The sequence below is a fragment of the Lipotes vexillifer genome, unplaced genomic scaffold (genome assembly GCF_000442215.2).
Source record: "Lipotes vexillifer unplaced genomic scaffold, Lipotes_vexillifer_v1.1 scaffold541, whole genome shotgun sequence".
NCBI classification, from domain to species: domain Eukaryota; kingdom Metazoa; phylum Chordata; class Mammalia; order Artiodactyla; family Lipotidae; genus Lipotes; species Lipotes vexillifer.
In genome coordinates this window covers 932,541-952,172 of record NW_006771814.1, presented here as the reverse complement: position 1 = coordinate 952,172, position 19,632 = coordinate 932,541, and the positions used below count along the sequence as shown (strand labels likewise).

The following is a 19,632-nucleotide window of genomic DNA, read 5'->3' as shown; positions in this document are numbered from 1 at the left end:
ATTTCTTTTTTTACAGAGCTAGTTCCCTACTGAAGTTAATATAGACTTATTTACACAGATATTTTCAGGAATACATTCATCACAAACAGTGGAGTGCATCTTTATAGCATTCTTTCTTGTAAATGGGTTTTCCAAAACATATCTATGGTTAAGTAAAGTGCTCTGAACTGAACCTAATTCTACTAAAGTTATACGGAATTTTCTAGATTCTTTTCCACCCAACCCTGGCAATAAATAAGTAAATAAATAAAGGTGAGCAACAAGAAGGTCAAAAGGGCATGAACACAAGATACATTATTTACACAAATCGAAGCATGATGTCAAATCTCTCTCTGGTGTTTAGGAATTTCTGTTGATAGAAATATGAATAGAAATCAGAAGCAGCCTCAAATTACTCACTTAAAAAACTTAAAAACACATCATCCCTTTACTTTGCAATTCTGCTCTTGTTTTATGTTTTCTTATTCTTTCCCTGCTGTTCCCCTTCATTAACGCTACCTAATATCACTACATACTTAGAATAATATCCAATTCTAGGATATCCAGTACAAGCAATATCCGATATTTTGTTTAAACTCATAAATACCTCTGTCAGTGACATCCGAGGATTGTTAGAAACCATCATTTCTGGAACACTGAAAAGCAGGGTGTTAACCTGCTCCGAAGAAATCCTTCTACTATCACCATGTTTACCTGTAAAACATCATCACCCTAACCTGATATAAATAAGCTACTGGGAAAAAATTTTTGGTTGCTTTTATTGTTGGTGGTGTTATTGGAAGGAACAGAGGAAATTTGGAATTAAATTTCTAGTAAAGCATGTATCATGGTGATATATATGATGTTTACCGTTGGGGGAAAAACATACACACACAACAGAGGCAGCAAAAAAGGAATCATTGGAAAATACCGCACGTATTAAAAGTATGACTACAATTCCCCTACTACTATATGTCTGACTTAGAACACCTCGAGTATTTCACTGTCTCCCAGGGCTTATTCTGAGTCCTAACATATTTGAGATAAAGGTGTTCCTGAAGCAGTCAGAACATTCATTAAGGTTATTGTGTTTCTCTAAACCTCCCTGGCCCATTCCTAAATCCCTAGGACAAAATCCAGATTTAGGAATGAGCACCATGTCAGTGCCTCTGGCTTTCCTGAAAACTAAAATCTAATATTTCAAGTTGAATTCTGATATCCCATATCAAATCCATTAAAAAAAAATCTACTAACTTCTTTAACGTAATTGTCTAAAGAGTCAAACACATTACCTCTTTAATTTTGCATATTCCTTTTGCTTTACAAGAAGGGACACAAATTTATGGAGTTTACCAAACTCATTCTCTCAAACTGTAGCATTTCAGAAGTGGCAACAGTAACGTCTATGTGTACACATTGTTTTGCTTGGTCTGCATTCTGAGAGGCAGTACAATAAAGCAGTCAAGGACGTGGCCTTGAAGGACTCATCATAGCTTCATCACTAGCTGTGTACCTCAGCTTAGTTAGTGCTTGCCTCGATTTCCTCATCCAAAAAAGTGGGGATAAGAATAGTAGCTACTTCAGAGGGTTGTCATGAGCAGTACATGTGTGTTAGTACACGCATAGCACACAAGACAGTGGCTGGCATTGCTATTGCTGTTAGTCCTTATTTTTTGATGTACGGTAATCAGAAACTGGGTTTTGTAATACTACGCAGTTTTTGGTCAGTGCTAAATCATGTATGATTTGTCTAGTCCATGGAGGTGATTTTTGACGAAACAAACCCAGCATGTTTCTGTTGATTTGAAATAAATGCTATTGCATGTGGTGAGAAAACTTCTATTTCCATGGTGGCTTAAATAGACACAAGTTATAGAATTTAAATTTTAAGAAGTTGCCAGCACCTTTTTAGATATTAGGTGAAAACACTTCCTTTCCCGTGAGTGAGTATAATATAAGGTAAATTACATTATAAACAACAGAAGAAACAAGCAATGAAGATTTGTCCCCATGGGGAAAACTCTATATGTATACCTACTGTTAAAATTAATAATGATTTTTGGGTGATTTTAATTCTAAAGAAATACCAGTCACTGGGGTAAAGAAGAAGAAACTACTAGGTTTTTGTACTTCTTTTGAATTACAAAAATGTTGCACTGATTGAAAATAGGATTTAACTTTGCTTAGATTTAGATTATTAGAATGAATTCATTTTCATCTGGATGTTATGAACATGCAGTCATCTCACTTTGTTTAAGGTGCTTAAATTGTTCCAATTTATTGTTATTCTTTTCTAGAACTTTTGTCACATTTTTGAAATTCGCTTATTCACAAAGCCTCGTATTTATACTGATTGGCAGGTGAATCTGAAAAAGGTCATAAAAAAACATTAAAATAAAAATTATTTTCTGACAAAATGCCATTAAAAATCATCAGTGGGCTTCCCTGGTGGCGCAGTGGTTGAGAATCTGCCTGCCAGTGCAGGGGACACGGGTTCGAGCCCTGGTCTGGGAAGATCCCACATGCTGCGGAGCAACTGGGCCGGTGAGCCACAACTACTGAGCCCGCGCGTCTGGAGCCTGTGCTGCGCAACAAGAGAGGCCGCGATAGTGAGAGGCCCGCGCACCGCGATGAAGAGTGGCCCCCGCTTGCCGCAAGTAGAGAAAGCCCTCGCACAGAAACGAAGACCCAACACAGCCAAAAAAAATAAAAATGAATAAATTAATTTAAAAAAATCATCAGCCATCAATATTTATTAAGATGAACATTTCCTTTACTTACTGAAAGGAAAAACTGGGCAACCTAAAACTCTAGAAATTATACCTGACTTTCATTTTAAAAGTCTGAGCTTGACTCTATGAGAAGGAGTCTTGTTTGCTTAAACTGTGTATGATAATGTTTTACACGTTCTTAAAAAAAAATTGGATAATATTTGTGTTTTAAAGCCAAATTGTAGGGCTGAGTGAAAAGTCCTTGCTGAGTAACCATCTCTAGAGACCCTAAAAAATTGCGAAAAGCTCTAATATTTCAGCTACATTGTTTTTTGCATATAAAAATATCTATTCTAGGAGTCAACTAGCACATATATTGAGTCACATTTGTTTGAATTGAAAAAGAGCTAAAAATTTCCTGTAGGTTATTGCAACAGTACAAGAATACAAGGTGCATTTATTTACTAACAAGAATACAAGGTGCATTTATTTATTAACAGCAACAACAACAAATTGTAAAACAAATTGTGAAAGCAAAAGCGGGCTACAAAACAAGGGTGTTTGATAGCCTTTGCCTTATTTAAACATGACATGTCAATACGCCCCAGTTGATAAATGCTATAAAGTGTACGTTAGCATTGGCTCATTCACCTTTAAACATCCCCCACCCAGTGCATTATGGAAAATGTGTGTTATGGATGAGAAATGCTTCCTCTGTCAAGTATCACAATCTTGTGGTCACGTAATCTTCGGGGGTGACCATGTCTGTGAGGTTTGCATCATAGTCTACGCCGCAGTCCTCTTTCTTTGCGTGTTTCTCCTTTGGTATGATTGGAACCGTGTCCTCCACCACCACCTTCTCCGACTTGAATGAGCACACTCTCTTGCCAACCTGTAAACCCAGGGAATCCGTATTTCTTTCTCGATGATCTACTAATATACACTGTTCGCTGAGACCTGGGATGTTCAAGTCACCCCGGGAAGCTAACCCTCGAGATTCCAGTTGGATGTTTGTCTCTAGTGGTGCTTCAGCTTGTTGACGAGTCACCTCTTCCGAAACGGAGAAGATTTGGTTTGCATTTTGCTCGGCAGCGTGTTGTTTTGATCGTCTATGAAATAACCCGAAGTTTTTTATATCGGTCACAAAACTCACTTTTCTCTGCTTCTCCCTCGGTGGCTCCTGCACCACCAGGGCGGAGCCGTTGCTGATGGTGTGTCTTTCGGAGGCGATCGCTGCTGATCGTGGGTGAATCAGGGTGGTTAAGTCGAAGAGGCTAAAGTTCTTTTTCTTGTCCTTGCTACTACCTTCGTTATCACTCTTCTCATCCGAGTCTGCGGAGTTAGAAGAATCCTTCGTGCCCTGAGCAGATTGGACCGTAGAGAGTTTGCTTCCTCTTAGTAACCCCAGGACTTCAAAGCGGAAGCTAGAAATGTCTTGCTTCAGTTCCTAAGTGAAATGGAAAACGATGAAATTAGTCTGTGACCTAAACAAATAAACGTTAAGAATCATCATCTGCTCGTTTCATATATGGATCTGACATGTCTTCATTCATTTTTGAGAGCTAGGCGTCCACTCTGCTGTGTTCTGTTTAGAATTGTCAGTTCTCTCAGGGGCACTTGTATCTATTTGTTATCTCCTAATTTCCCTACTGGAGTTCTGTAGTAATAGGAGACTTCCTACGGTTGAAGTAAAAAGAAGCAGGAAGAGTTTTCTTTCCCACCACTCTGGTGGAGTATGCTGGGTTTCTTTGGAACTACAGTTTCAAATTCTTTCTCTGCAAAATATTCATCTGCTTTCAAGCCATCTTACATTCTCTCAGGGACATTTTGTTGTCCAAGGGCATATCTAAAACAAAATAATTAAAGTGGAGTCTACCCTTCCAAGAGCTGGCAGTTAATTTCAATTGTTTATTACCTTGGAGTTGATTTTATCCCAACCTCTGGGCATAAAAAATCAGCCACTAAATCCTGGGAATTGATTCAGAACACACAGCACTTCCTAGATTCATCCCTTTATCTTTTGGGGCAGCTGAATTCTCAGTCCTAACCTGCTGGTTGCCTTGTGGTGGCCTCCTGCCACCAGTCCATCTCCCAAAGCATCAGGAATCGTTGAACTCCAAAATTGAGAGGTGTGGCAGCAAAGAACGTTTTGGATCCTAGCCAACTTTCAATCTGTGCTTTAAGTTTTGCAATTTATCTCTCTTCTTACCTAACTGGCTGCTTATATTTATTCTCTGTTAAGCCTGCTGTTTTTCTTTGTCAAAGGTCTCCTGTAGGGTTTTTTATTTGTTTGTTTTTGCCTATGAGATCTTATTGACTTTAGTCAGTCTTCCAAAATCTCTAGCAACTCATGCAGGCTAACAAAGGCATTTTATACACGTGATATGAGCAAATATATACTTCATGTATTCTACCTTTCTTCTGTGATAGAATTGAAAAAAAAAAAAAACAAAAAAACAACTCAGGGAGAAAAACTACATTTATAAGCTACAGTTAAGCTCAAACCTTAAATTTTCTTTTACCAAAGCCGTGCCGAACACAAAGAAGGTTTTTGTTGTCGTTGTTTTCAGAACGTTGGTTACTAAGTGTTTCAGGTTTAGAAATCAGACCGACATTTCCAAAAGTAAAGCTTACTCAGTAGAGTGTGGCTGGAATCAGCAATCAGAATGCCACAAGGCACTAGGATTTTCTCTGCCTCCAAATAAGTCCCCTCGATCTGTCAGATTGTCTGTTTGAAAGCAATGTATTTTGAAAAGAAATTTTACCACTTTTTTAAAAATATATAAATCAATAGGGCTTGAATTTAAAAATCAGAAGACAGACAGGCTTGCTCAGAACACGTGGCCCAGTTTCCAGCTCTGGTGTTAAACGTGCTGCACCTGGTTCCATGCTCTGCAGAATCTGCCTTTTGGCGACAAAGATTGAAAGTGGTTTACCTTAAAGTTCTCTTCAGTCAGACCTTCTTCAGTTTTGGCGTCTCTAATCATTGCAGCCACGTATCGCTTTACCAGGTTCCTCATAACCTCCTGAGGCATTTGAACACAAGAGAATTTATATTCAGTGCGTAAATGTGATTTTTCTCTTGAGTCAGTTCCAAAGAGGAGATTGTGCTTTATTTTAATGTAAGTGTCAAGATATAAGAATAACTTACTTGATATTGGTGATGTCTTCTTAAATTATCAGCAGCCCGCCTCTGAAAAGGGAAGGGACATTTACTTTTTGGTTATAGGGATATAGTACCGTTCTGTAAAATAATGCCTGGTTCTTTTAATCAAGAATATTATTTCCCTCATTTCTGCAAAGCGGGAATTTTACTGGACCACAGACAATAAATAGCTAGAGAGAGTGCTTCATATGAATCCAAAGAATGAATGAACCAAAACAACAAAGGGCAAGGTTATAATTCCTATGGCATTTAATATATAGAATAAGTTAATGATGATGGCAAGATTATTCTTTTAATATAAGTGATGAAGAATTAAGTAATCATACTTAGTATGTATCCCAAATCATTTTAAATGATCCTAAGAGACACAGATGGGACATATCAAATACAAAATAAATGTCAAATAAAAATAAAGATTTGATGGGTAAAAATCTAGCATTATAACAATATGAAGATCTTCATCAGTAGCAACATTAAGAAGTTAACCATGATATAAAACACGTAATCAGAAACACTGTTAGACAGTGAACTCCCCAACACTTAATTTCAAGCAGATGTACATTAAGAGGAGATTGCTGTTTTAATTAGATGGTTGAATTTAACAAAATAAAATAAAAGGTTCTGATCAAAGATAGGGTTCATTAGATTAAAAAAAAAAATAAATGTGACTCTGAGCTATCATTTTGAAGAGATCAGAATGGTTTGGGAGCAGAGCTGGTGTTAGCACAGAGCAATGGTTATGGAGTGTAAAATGGAGAAAGATGTTTAAGGACTAAAAAATGTCCATTATAAATTGAGTTAAATAATAAATGACAAATTATGTATTTGCAGATTTCACTAGTATTCTAAAGATACTAGAAAAAAAGCTGTCATAATCCCAATTTTATGCATGTCGAATAAATATCAGTATTGATTCTTAAGGAAGAAAACTAGCCAAGGTAAAATGTAAAATAAAAATACTTCTGTTACAAGGGAATGAATTTGGTAAATTGTGAGAAAGCAGAAGAGATAACGTATCTTGGGTTTAATTAAGTCTTTTGATCTTGTTCTTTACTAAATAATCATAGGCTGTTAAAATGGAATTTTGGAAAGGGCTGTGCATACATCACTGTGAAATGATATTAGACAAAAAAATCAAACAATTCAAAAGAAACTCTTTTTTTCTCTTTAGGGCGATAGGGGAAATTGGACTTTTCACTGGCCATGAGAACGGATTTGTGTTTCGTGACTATTAGTGACTTTTAGAAACACATGAGACCGTGCTTAACTTTCTAAAGGCCACTAATGATTGGAATACCATCCAATATTACATGAATCTTAAGAAACAAATTTTCAAATGATTATGGTATTAATTAAAAGACTGGGAAATTTGAAACTTCATACAAAACTAGAACATCTTGAAAGAAATAGAGCATGGGAATTTTATGACTGGGCCACAAGATGGAGGTATGTGACTCCTGTTGAGACACAGATCAGCTGAAACCTGAGACAAAAGCACTTCTGGAAGGAAACAAGCCTTCCAGGTCTCCTTCACTATTTTTAAGTGAACACAAATACAAAAGCAATCTGTATGCTATCTTCTTTAGCACTCTCAGCGTAAGTATTGTACGGGAGATCGTATTCCATTGTTTAAGTAAATAGAAACTCTGAATTTAATATAGAATTTAGTCGACTCAATTTTTATTATCTTGGGGTTCTATAGCATTTTGCTAGTTTAATCTGTAAAAAGCCAATAAAAACTAGTCAGCAGAGAGCAGTTTGAAATCATGAGTTAACTTTAAATTTCCTTAATGCAAAACTAAAACTAGGGATGACAAAATCAGAAAATTATGAGTAATAAGTGAAAATTATCATGATGCATTTTAGCATTAAAATGAGCACAAACTGTCTTCCCTTCAGTAGAACCTTACTCATACATGAACTTTAAAATTATAATGCAAATATAAAAAGATCAAAGATCACACTTTAAAAACTAATTCCTGGTTTATTTTTCTAGGAAAAGAATTTTTTTAAGCAAAATAGTCTGGCAGAAGGAAAGAACATAGAAAAAGTTTACTATGATAACAGTAAAAATTTATTCAATACCCATAGCCCAGGTTTAAGGCTAAGTTAATATAGTTAATTGTTTTTGATAACCAATTTGTTTCCACAACTAGATGGTCATACTACGAAACAGGTTTTAGTATTGCGAGATTATATCAGCCAACCGAACTTCGCTATCCTAGGAAGAAAATAAGAATGGATGCAGTTAACCATCTTCTGAGTACTGAAAGCAAAAATGAATGCAATGAATTCACCAATGCTTATTGACCATTACTATCAGGGCTAACTGTGGCTATTTTCTTACTTTCAGGGAGGTAATGTGGTGTGATATTAAGAACACCTGGGATTGAAGGTGACTAAGCCTGAATGAGGAATTTATCTCTGAGACCCTCTCCCTTCCACATTTTTTATTTTGCAAGGTAAAGATAAACTCACTGAATGATTTTGAAGATTAAATGAGATAAGAGATTTAGGGCTTCTATTACTAACTAATGTTAGTTCCTATCCTTTCTCCATTATTTTCCCTTTGTGATTAATATTATGATTTAACATACCTAAAAAATATGTTTTAAAAAAATATTCTTGAATCACAAAACCTGTGGATAGTTTAACACATATTGGGATTGCCTCTGGAAAAGTAAAAGAATGTACTTAGGGGTAATTACCTTTGAGTGATTTGCATGGCATTTCATGCTTGAGAAGAACATTTTCTTTAGCTAGAGAGTTGGACGCTTTAGCCTAGGCAATAGAGATTTGTAAATAAGAAATTCATATTTAAATGATAGGGTGAAGGGATGGTCCTGGCAAATATGGGTAGATATAACACAAATTCTGTAGGCAGTTATTTTTGCTTTATTAAGACTTTATTATTTTTTAGAGCAATGCAAGATTCACAGCGAATTGTAGGGGATGGTACAGAAATTTCCCTTAGACCCCTGTCGCCACGCACTCTTAGCTTCCCTCACTATCGACATCCCCAACCAGAGTGGTGCATTTGTTACAACTGATGAACCTACAATGACACATCACTATCACCCAAAGTCCATAGTTACATTATGTTCACTCTTTGTGTTGTACATTCTATGGGTTCTGAATGGAAAGGAGGGGACAGTAAGAGTCCCAAGGGGACAGGGAAAGTTGAGGGGAAACAGAGCTGGAGGCCTGCTGCTGGGGTGGGAGCATGACTAAGACTTCTAGCCTGGCTGCTGAGGTGTTGGTGCTATTAGAAAAATAATAAAGAATTCAATTTGGGACATGCTGACAAAGGACATTAAGGTGGAGATGCCACTGTCTATTTTATATTTTGGGGGAAAGTTAGGACTAAAGAGAAAGATTTGAGGATTATATGCATAGGTACAAGAGTGGATACAATCACAAATCCACATTTCTTGGCATTGCTAAAGGGAAACCATCATGAACAATAAAATCTTCGATAAATTGTGAATATATCTATTAGGAATGCATAAAATATTCCTTTCATTTTAAATTAGCTTTCTTAGGCTAATACTAAAATTAATTTAATTATCTAAATTCTCAGAATCTACCAAAGGTCAAGGAACACAAGATCGGGTTTCAAATTTCAATACATGACGACTGACGTGTGGGCATTAAGGACATGTTACTTATTAGAACCGAAGAGCTGGTCCCTCATTGCCTCATTTATAAGCAAGGAAACCAAGGTCCACACAGCTGAGTGAGTAACGAAAATACTACAATGTTCTAAAGGCAGTGCCAGTTCTAGAATCCCAGGCTAGAATTTACTCTTTACTCCTTGCTTTTTTGATAAAGTAGACACTAAGAGACATATAAGAACATCTGTTCTGCATCCTATGACTTTGCCTCTTTCTCCCAACACATCTTAGTTTGTGGGTCAGCATCCTTTCCAGACTGGATCCTCATTTATTTGAATAAAAATTAACCACAAAATGCATGGCAGATGTTGTACTAGTTTCCTAGGGCTACCATGCAAAGTACCACAAAGTGGGTGGCTTAAAACAACAGAAATTTATTATCTCACACTTCTGGAGGCAGAAGTCTCGAATCAAGATGTTGGCAGTTCCATGTTCCCTCCGAGACTCACAGTAGAATCCTGCCTTTCCTCTTCCTAGCTTCTAGTGGTATCTGTTAATCTCTGGTGCTCCTTGGCTTATGCCTGCACAATTCCAATATCTACTCCATCACCACATGACATGCTACATGTGTTTCCAGGTCTTCAAATGTTCATGTCCTTATGAGGTCTCTCCTCCAATAGGAGCTCATCTTAACAAATCACATCTGCAAAGACCCTGTTTCCAAATAAGGTCATATTCTGAGGTGCTGGGGATTTTGAGTTCAAAGTATCTTTATGGGGGAGACACAATTCAATCCATAATATATGCACTCTTTACCATAAACATAATGATCATTTTTGGCAACCGGTGACATCGTTAAATATTTATAATAGAGCTGCCACCAACAATACCTCGTACGTTTGCAACCTCTTTGTTGCACTTCGAAAGGATTTACTCTCATAAGGGAAAGCATTACATCTTATAACTCTCACTGGAAGTGACTAAGAACAGAATGGACCAATGTGTGTTTATAAAAGTAATATAATGAGGGACAGTTCATTAAAAAATACCTAAGTGGGTAAGAGGTATTTAATTTTTTCAAGCCATTCACATGTTAAACTTCGATTGATAAGTGATCTGCAATGACTAGGGGTTCTCTGTTTTTACTAAAAAGTAATGAACGAGGTAGAATTATAGCATGATAGACCTGGGTTAGGAATAAAGAATTTTCTGTGGATGAGTTCATGTTTACAGCATTACTGAGAAATTTGTGGAATTGCATTTGGCAGCTTTTCCTAAAATAACTTGGGTTGATTTTCTGTTATGTTTAAGAAAAATGAGCCACATGACTGATCAGGGACCTTCCTTCCCTAACTTGATGTCTAGGAAAAATATTTTGGAGGAAGACGTGCACTTTAAGATGGCAGTTTTCTCCACGAATTATATCGGAAGTCTGGCATGGTTCTTTGGCAGGGTGGCTTTGAACGCAGGTGCCCAGGGCACACCTGCCCACCACATGAGCAGATCTCTCTCTTTGCATGTTCCTCCTGATTTGTTAGGACAAGACAATGGCAGTATTTGGATCACAGAACTAATGATAAAGGAAACGACCAACTAGTGAGAAGCCTTGCTGCCCAGAGGTAACCTCTCATTTCAATAGAAGTGTCAGGTTGCTTTTGAGCAGGAAGGGTTTTGCAGCTATGAAAGAAAGGGCTCTGGGGAATCCATGGTGACATTTTGTCACTCTTTATCTCTCATTTTCCTGGGTCCAATATGTGGAATGTCAGGCTCACTCCACGTAGCTGGTTCCCTGCAGTCAATTGTCAGTGCCATTTTCTCTCATTTCCACTCTGGTTTTGGTCTATCACTGATTTTAAGCCCATGAATTATGCCTTCTATTCTCTGCTTTGCTCAGTGAATCCCTGAAAGGGGGCAGCTTGCTGTGCTCTTCTTTTAAAAAAAACAAGTAAAAAGGCAAGGGGCCATTTCAGGATGTGATCCCTCTGTAAAGATTGTAGTTTGGCTCATTTATAGATGAATCTATACATATTGTTCTCTATAAACATACTTTCTAAGCATATAAAAATAAATGATATAAAAAGCTGAAGGTTGCCTTGTCAAATCAAGTATTCAGGATCTCACTCTTGAAATAGCAAGAAGAAATTTATTCCTCTAGATTCCCACTTAGGAAAGAAAATTTAATTGAAAGGTCCCATCAGCAAATCTTACAGCAATAAAGTAGGGATTGAGAGGTACCCATGGATGGACACAGTCATATCTGTAAGACTTGTTGGTAGGCCTATGAAAAGTCAAGAAGATTAAGGGATGACACATTTTGATAATTATAAAAAATGAAGTCTGAAAGGCAAGTACTATTAGCATTTTTCCTTTAGTAATGACAGGTGATGTTAATCCATTCACTGCTACTAATTCTCTTGCAGTGACTTAACTGAATGTATTTCTGTGGCAACTGGTCAGGCATGAGTATCCCATCTGTGACCCCAGGGTTGAGTGATGCTAAGGGGCCCTAACAGAGATGGTGTTTCATGTTCCCCTCACTGTGTGCTCCAGAGAAAATGAGAAAGTGGAAAACATAAAACTAGAGGTTAAAACCATTTTTTTATGATTTTGTTAAAAGACCTGGTAGTTTTTTGGTTCAGTATATTGCCCATTAACTTCAGCATTCTATATGGAAACCTGGTCTATGGCATTAAAAATGATTCATATTAATTAAACACTGGCAGGATCTTATTGCATTAACATCTTTTTACTTTAAATTATCTAGACCTCTTGGACAACAAGTACAAACATTGGCTTTTAGTTTAAAAAGCTGAGCTAGATACCAATGCTTTTTTTTAACAGAAATTTCTAATTAAAGTTACAGGCTGGAAGTGCTTGTTAAAATGGAAATTCCTGATGATTCTAAGACACACTAAAGTTTGAGAACCACTGTTTTAATACTGAGAAGGGTATTTGGTGATAAAATGTGTTTAAATTCTACAAGTAATATAAAAAACCAGAAGGCTATAAAATGTTGCTTATTTTATGATTGTACTTTCAATATGCTGCCTCTTTGGTGGGATTTTCATGATTTTGCAGAAACAAGGCATCTCTCCATCATGGGCTTGCTCCCACAGTAAAAGTGTTGTTCAGTAAAGCATTTCTGCTTCATTTCTGCTTTCTCCCATAAAGCATTCCAAAGGAAAACTTAATTTACCTGGAATTCCCAGTCACCCATAAAAGACGTCCAAAGTTTAAAAAAAAAAAAAAAGTTAATGAGTTTTCAGAGCTAGTTGTATCAGATATTATCCATAAATCGCAAGATAAGATCACCAATGTTGGGCTCCCAGACTGTGGCCAATCAGTAACCCTGAGAGCACTGGCTTCAGGCTTGCAGGGAGGGATCAACGGCGTAACATTCAGGCAGCTGCTGGTGACAACAATATGCGAAGCACAAGTGGGGAGGTTTGGAGAAAATGCCTCCAAGAATGTATAGACTCTACCTCCAGGTCAGCTTTAATTTGCTTCTTCACAAATGTGAAGCAAGTTGGAATGAGAGCAGAAGGTAGGCCAGCCTGTTAAACAAGGGCTTTGGGATACAGGAATCTAAGAGGCAGCGGAAAACAGTGGTGGGATCTGCAAAAGCTGTTGAGAAAAATCAAAAGGTGGACACAAAACATGGAGGGTATCGTTGCAAGGTCATCAGAGTTTTCAGGGAAACAAGAGAGGGCAATGAAACACACATGGGATGGGGAAACAAAGGACCTGAGTTTTTCCCCAGCTCTGTCACCTAAAACACTGCACAAGGCAAACAAGCTCTTTCTTAAAGTAAGTAGTTGAGCTAAATGATTTCTAAGGTCCCTTTGAAGTGTCATGGGGTCTTCTAAGCCGTGCCTTCCTTATACAAAGTGACTGCCAGTGGTACGTCAAAGTCACCTTTCAGTTAATGGATGTGTGTCTATCTCCTTGTCTTCATCTGTCTACACGATGAACTATCAGGTCGATTAACCAAATTGAAATGAATTCACAGCACTCACTTTTGGAATTATTTTCTCATTTAACTCCTCCATTAATATTACAAACTTCTTAGTTTACTTTTTATCTATCTTACATTTTTCTTTGCAAATAATACATATTATTTATTTCCATCTAAAACCTAAATGTATAAAACTCAACTAAGAGTATGCATACCACACTATGTCCTTCTCATTCTGGAAATGCAGTCTAATAGGTAAAAGGTAAATGTATAGCACTGAGTTCGATTAGGCTGGTGCTTTACCCAAGCCTCCACTTGGCAGAGAAGAGGCAGGATTGACAGTAGGAAGAGAATGGAGAAGACAGAGGTGACTCACAATATTGATTTAGTTTGTCATAAATTCCCAAAGCATAAAAATATCCATTAGCAAAGGTTAGTAAAATTTATACGGCTAGGGAAGAAGGAGTGATTTGAGGTCACAGTTAGTTGTCAATTACCTTTCTGTGAACCAGCTTGGATCAAAATATTCAAATTTAGAGACAGAGACATTAAAAAGAAACTTGTTTTTCTGACCAGGAATGTATAGAAAAGAAAGCTCTTTAAGTTATACCATTTACCCTTTGAATTACTGTTTTCATAGGAAAGCCCAAGTCAATGTTAAGCTCCTCTTTGCATGTAAGAAATGATGGTAATATACTCCTAAAAATATGTCAACAGTGGGAGGATTCTGGGGGACGGGAGAGAGAGTTGGAAGTCAAATTCTTAGAGTGGTCCTCCATTATTTTGGTGGCAGCACAGATGGCGCTCTTAAAATATTAGAGCAGGGCCCTATATTTTTTTTACAAGTTCCATGGCATCTTAAAACCCAAGATTCCTTCTGCTATTGCCTAAAATTAAAATATTAAAGACAAATTTCTTTTGCGTGTGGCTTTTATCTGGGTGCCCAGAAACCCTTTTTCAATTGAAATACTCCTATGAGAGAAAGCATAATAAGATAGTACTAATAATTAATATCTCTTCAAGGATTGATAAAATAAATTTCTTATGAATTTAAGAATAAGATGAGAGAAAGGACAAGTATACTGTGATATGGAAGGGAGTAAGCCAGAGTTCGGCATCTCTGAAATCTTTTCCTGTTTATCTCAAGGAAAACATGAATTAATTCTCACACCGTTCTCATGGCCTCTTGCCTATAACTATACGGTAATGTTAAATATGTCATGTAACATGTATTACAGTAAGATGTTCTCATATCTGTGTCCCCCACGTTAAAAACAATACCCTCAAGGATGGAAACCATGCCTTTGTATATCTCCTCCCACCTCTAATTCCTAGCTCAGCTCCTGGCATGTGGAAAATGTACAGTAATTGCTTATTAAACCCAAATCATTATATTTATTTTATGAACATATTTTTTTAATAAATTGAACTTATTTTTTAAGAGGAAAATAAGACACTTGGAGTACAATAATTTTGCTGTAAGGTCAGTGATAAACTCTAGTATGAGGATTGCAAGGTAAGGCTTCACCACAATCTGACTTCCATTTCTAAGATCAGATAGACATCCAATTTCCAAGTTCACGGAGTGACGGTTTCTAGGAAAGAATAAAACTGCCTCTCCTAACCACACTCTGTTTGCTATACTCCCTTGCCAGTCAATTTCTCTTTAGAATTAGAATTGTTACAGAGATGACAGGGACAATCAATGCCACTTTCAGGAGAGAAAGCCCCATCTGCTGCTGATAATGCCTGGTGGGCAATGAAATTAACGAAAAAGAAGAATCACTAAGGGCATAACTAGCAGTCATAAACTAAGTTAAATAAAATTAAAAATGAATTAATTTTTAATTAAATAACTGATATTACTTGATTCTAATATAAAGGCATATTAGAATACTTCCAAAGCAATTTCTCTGAGAAGGCCCAAGTGACTAATGAATGTTAGGATATTAATTTCTAAAACATGAGAACTTTGAAAATTAGGAAATTGAGTGAGAAAGAAATGAAGAATGACATGTCAGTGGTTTGGCTGGAACAAAGCCTTAAATCCATGCCTTTTCTGTTGGAGTTGCTTGCACTCTTCCTTTCCAATATAAAAGAAATGTCCCAGGGAAGTATAATCTTGCCGTATAACAGGGGCATGGCTCTGAACAGTCCTAATAGTTTTTACAAACACAGCTTCTTGGCATTTAATATAATTGGGAGTTAGAAGCAAAATGTTGAACAATTGAACATATTCTGAAATCACTGCACTTGAATATGGCACAGCATTTTCAAGTTATAATATTTGTTCAATCACTGAATTGAGAAATTGTTATCAAGCATTCTCCGCTCTGTGTGGGGGCCTAGGTTAGGCACTAAGACTGTGAGGTATCTGAAACAGATCCTTTCCCTTACAATCCAGAGACAGAAACAATGAGTCAGTCATGCCACAGGTAACCTGAGGTTATAATTCTGAATAGAGCTAGAAATCAAGGTTCTAAGAGAGAATGTACTAGTTCTCCAAGCCTTGACTGGTGGGTTTGGAGAGGCCTATGTACAGTGTGGTTCCTATTAAAATAACAGTGACTGCCCTCGGTGGAGGAAATGGGTTTGTGAAACCATAATTAACCATGGTTAAGCAGGCAGTTTCTTAGACACAGTAGCTGTGCAATAAATGTGCACCGAATGCACCCAGTAGAACAAAAAGAATAAAATGCAAATGTATTCAATGAGGAATACAAACATACTCAAGCACACATTTGAAAAAAACCCCAAACAAACAGTAATACCAACATGCTGTGTCCTTACCCCTATTGTTCCAAAACTTTCTGGCTTTCTTCTCATCTTTTTCTTGCACAGGTGTGTCCATATCCATTTGATCAGGTACCAGAGAGACTTGGGGCTTGGGATGACATTGAAAGGAGTAGGCAGGGTACCTCCTTCTTCAAAATAACTCATCCAAAGCTTTGTCCGAGCAAATTTCCATTCTATATCTGCATGGTCCTGAACAGGAAAACATGACAAGTGCTGACAGGTTTCTTAATTAATAAGGTGAGATAAACCTCACAGAGAGCCTGTAACCTGACTTTGAGTGGCTCTTGGAACGTTAATTAAAACAACACTGACTCCCAGAGATGGTCACCTAAATTCAGACAGTGGCTTAGCCTGGAAAAGAGTCACAGCTCTCTTGTCACTTTTCATCCTTCCCACTTGCAGGAAACAGACATTTACAATAAATCCATGTTAAAGAGACTGCAGAGATTAGTTATGACTTGAAGATGAATCTTCATTTACTGCACTGTAGGCTTACATTAGCTCAGTTTCATTAGATTCTGGCCACAAGCAGGGCTTTAGGTCTTACCCAAGGCCTTGAAACCCTGCCTAGGTAGGTGCCCATGGCTCATACTTCTGGCGTTTCCAGTAAAAGTCTTACTTGATGTGTTTCCATATGAATAAACCTTGTCCACCTTTAGGCAGCAGGCATAAACTCAGAGAGAAGTTCCTCTAACAAACGTACAGTAGGGTCTCTGACACAGCACTGAACCCTGACGTAACCTTGGCCAAATGGTACCAGGTGAGAGTATGGCTAGGGGTTGCCCACAAGCCTGAGGCATCCCCCTAATTATTTATTAATGATTCTGCTTTGTTAATCTCCTGGAAAAACTTAGGAACATTTGTGGCAATTAGATATGGGGCAGCCAGTCTCTTCTTAAATTAGCCACAAATCTTATTTAAGCAGAAAATCTGGGAAGTAGGAGGTGGTAGAAACTAGGCGTACATACAAATTCAAAATAGTTCATTTTAACCCATTAATATTATAAAAAAAACTCGAGTTTTAGAGTAGGAGAAATCAGAGTATACTTCATTCTAATCTTCCTAAATTGCTGTGTGCTGATGAATGCATATGTTGTTTATACATTCTACTCTGAATAATATGGATTTTAGTCTAGACGCTGGACAGCTCGTGCTTTCAACAGAAGTCACTGTATCTAGAAAATGCATGGTCTTCATTTTTGCTTAGCAAACGATCGATAGATGGACGTACAGAAGCTACAGCTTCCCCTTGTCTCTCCTCTCCCATTTCTACTTCCTTCCCTATCTTTCTTCCTAAACAAGCTTATAGTTTCTGCATTAATGAAGAAAAGCAGATGTTTGCTGCCGCCATGGAGAATGGGACTGAGTAGAATTGGCTTCAGGTAATAAAAAGGCAGCCCCGCAGGTGAAGTGTTGGCCTGTGAGTAGCTTCTGCTCTTTCTCATTCTCAGGGAGTCACAAGTTGAGGATTATCCTGACCTCAGTATGCTCTCTTACTGCTGTCACAAAGCAGACTCTTCCTTTGGGATTCTGAAAGGGTCTATAACAACGTCTACAGTGGTTAAAAAATTGAAGGTGAAAAGTTCCAGGCTGGGGCTTCCCTGGTGGTGCCCCAGTGGTTGAGAGTCCGCCTGCCAATGCAGGGGACACGGGTTCGTGCCCCGGTCCAGGAAGATCCCACATGCCGCGGAGCGGCTGGGCCCGTGAGCCATGGCCGCTGAGCCTGCACGTCCGGAACCTGTGCTCCGCAACGGGAGAGGCCACAACAGTGAGAGGCCCGCATACCGCCAAAAAAAAGGAAAAAAAGAAAGAAAAAAAAGTGCCAGGCTGGTGATAACTATAATCACCTCTGCTACCCATCTTCTAACTCTTAGTTAATGTTTAAAGCTTAGCTTAGGTATTTCCTCTCCTAAGAGCCAGCCCGACTCTCATCTATCTCAGCTGTCTCCTCTCCCCAGCCCATGTTACTGTCCTCTTTTCTGTGCTTTTATCACATTCTCCAATTCCTTTTCTCAATATTGAAATTATTTATTGAATTTTTTTTGTCCATTCTATATTACTTTTTTCTCGAGGGCAGGGACTTCGTTATTCTGGGTATCCCTAAAATCAAGCGTATGTCTGGCATATACTAGGTGCACAATAAATATTTGATCTATGAACAAAAGAGTGAGTGAGAAGAAGGCTTTGAACATGGTCTGCATGATCGCGTTTGCCTTTCAACTGTTACATTTTCTTCTTCTTTCATGCTTTATCCTAGAGCTCTGAATTAAGGGTAGCAGGACAAAAAGAGAAAGACCTCAGGGTAAATTCTGCTATTGTGGCACAGGTGAAAATCAAATACTTGGCATGTTCATGCTCCAAGGAGGCATCACACGCAGGATGTTGGGGGTACACCTGTCTCAGGTTCTCAGTGCCTGCTGTCCTCTCAAGTAGCTTTAGAGTTTGGGCTAAACAAGAATAGAAATTTGAAGATCGTTCTCATTTCTACAAGTCACCTAGAAAGACACACCCCACACAGGAGCAAAAAGAAAATATTACATGGTTCCTGATTAACGTTCTCTTCTTGATGAAACTGATACATTTAATGTTTTATAGGATCCAAATTGTATATACAGTTTCTCTGTATATAGCTTGATAATTAGAGGCTTTCTAATATTTTTGGAAGGGTGTCTGGAAAATAGAATCCACATTTAGCAAATGTGTTGACTAGAGGAGCACAGAACTTCTGAAACAAATATACATATATATTTATGGACTATCTAAAAAGTTTAAGATTTGTGAGATGCTTAAGTGAAGTTCCACAAATTCAGATATTCACCCGCAACTCCTAGGACCTAAGTATATTTAGTGGGAATACTCTAGTCTTGGAATCAGTAAATAAAAATCATTTCTTTTTATGTTTTATGCAGCTTTTCATCTGTGACAGGTGTCTTGCTTCCATAAAGACAGTATAATTAAAATTAGGAGTGCCGCTTCTCAAAATAACAATAATAACACCCCAGAGGATTAGCAATAGATCCAAAGATGCAATATAATTGCAGTTATTTACGGAGTAAATGGGCAGCCTATAATTATTCTTATAAAAAGCTACTTGTCTAAAGTATACATATGAAAGACTTAAGAAATATATTTCATTCCAGTATGGGTTTGCTTTGTCACTATTGCTAATGACCATAGACACAGATCACTAGTAAGCAAGATGAAGGGGATAAAGGACTTCGCCGTTCTTGTTCATTTCCATATTTCTAGTTCTTAGGACAGTACCTGGCAACAGAGTAAGCACTTAATAAGAATTTATTGAATGAATGAATAAATAAGCTAAGTTGTTTGGATTCTAGAGTTTCAAATAAACACATATGGTACTGTATATTCTGCTACAGCATTCAGGGTTACTCCTCTCTGACTTTTTTC

At 37.6% G+C, this 19,632-nt stretch overlaps 1 protein-coding gene across 6 annotated transcripts in view; it reads right to left on the bottom strand.

Annotated features, from left to right (window-relative positions):
• Positions 1-3,166: 3,166 nt before the first annotated feature.
• TRPC4 (transient receptor potential cation channel subfamily C member 4) overlaps positions 3,167-19,632 on the bottom strand; it is a 168,254-nt gene continuing 151,788 nt past the window's right edge. Inside the window, exons 7-11 of one of the 6 annotated variants that reach the window (XM_007447180.1) lie at positions 16,216-16,410; positions 5,842-5,883; positions 5,627-5,716; positions 3,993-4,137; positions 3,415-3,740 (exon numbers count right to left, since the gene is read on the bottom strand). In XM_007447180.1, coding sequence (XP_007447242.1) covers positions 3,415-3,740; positions 3,993-4,137; positions 5,627-5,716; positions 5,842-5,883; positions 16,216-16,410 — 798 coding nt within the window. Of the gene's footprint in view, positions 4,138-5,626; positions 5,717-5,841; positions 5,884-16,200; positions 16,411-19,632 lie in introns of all 6 variants that reach the window. The other 5 variants (XM_007447179.1, XM_007447178.1, XM_007447183.1 and 2 more) reach the window with 5 other exon arrangements.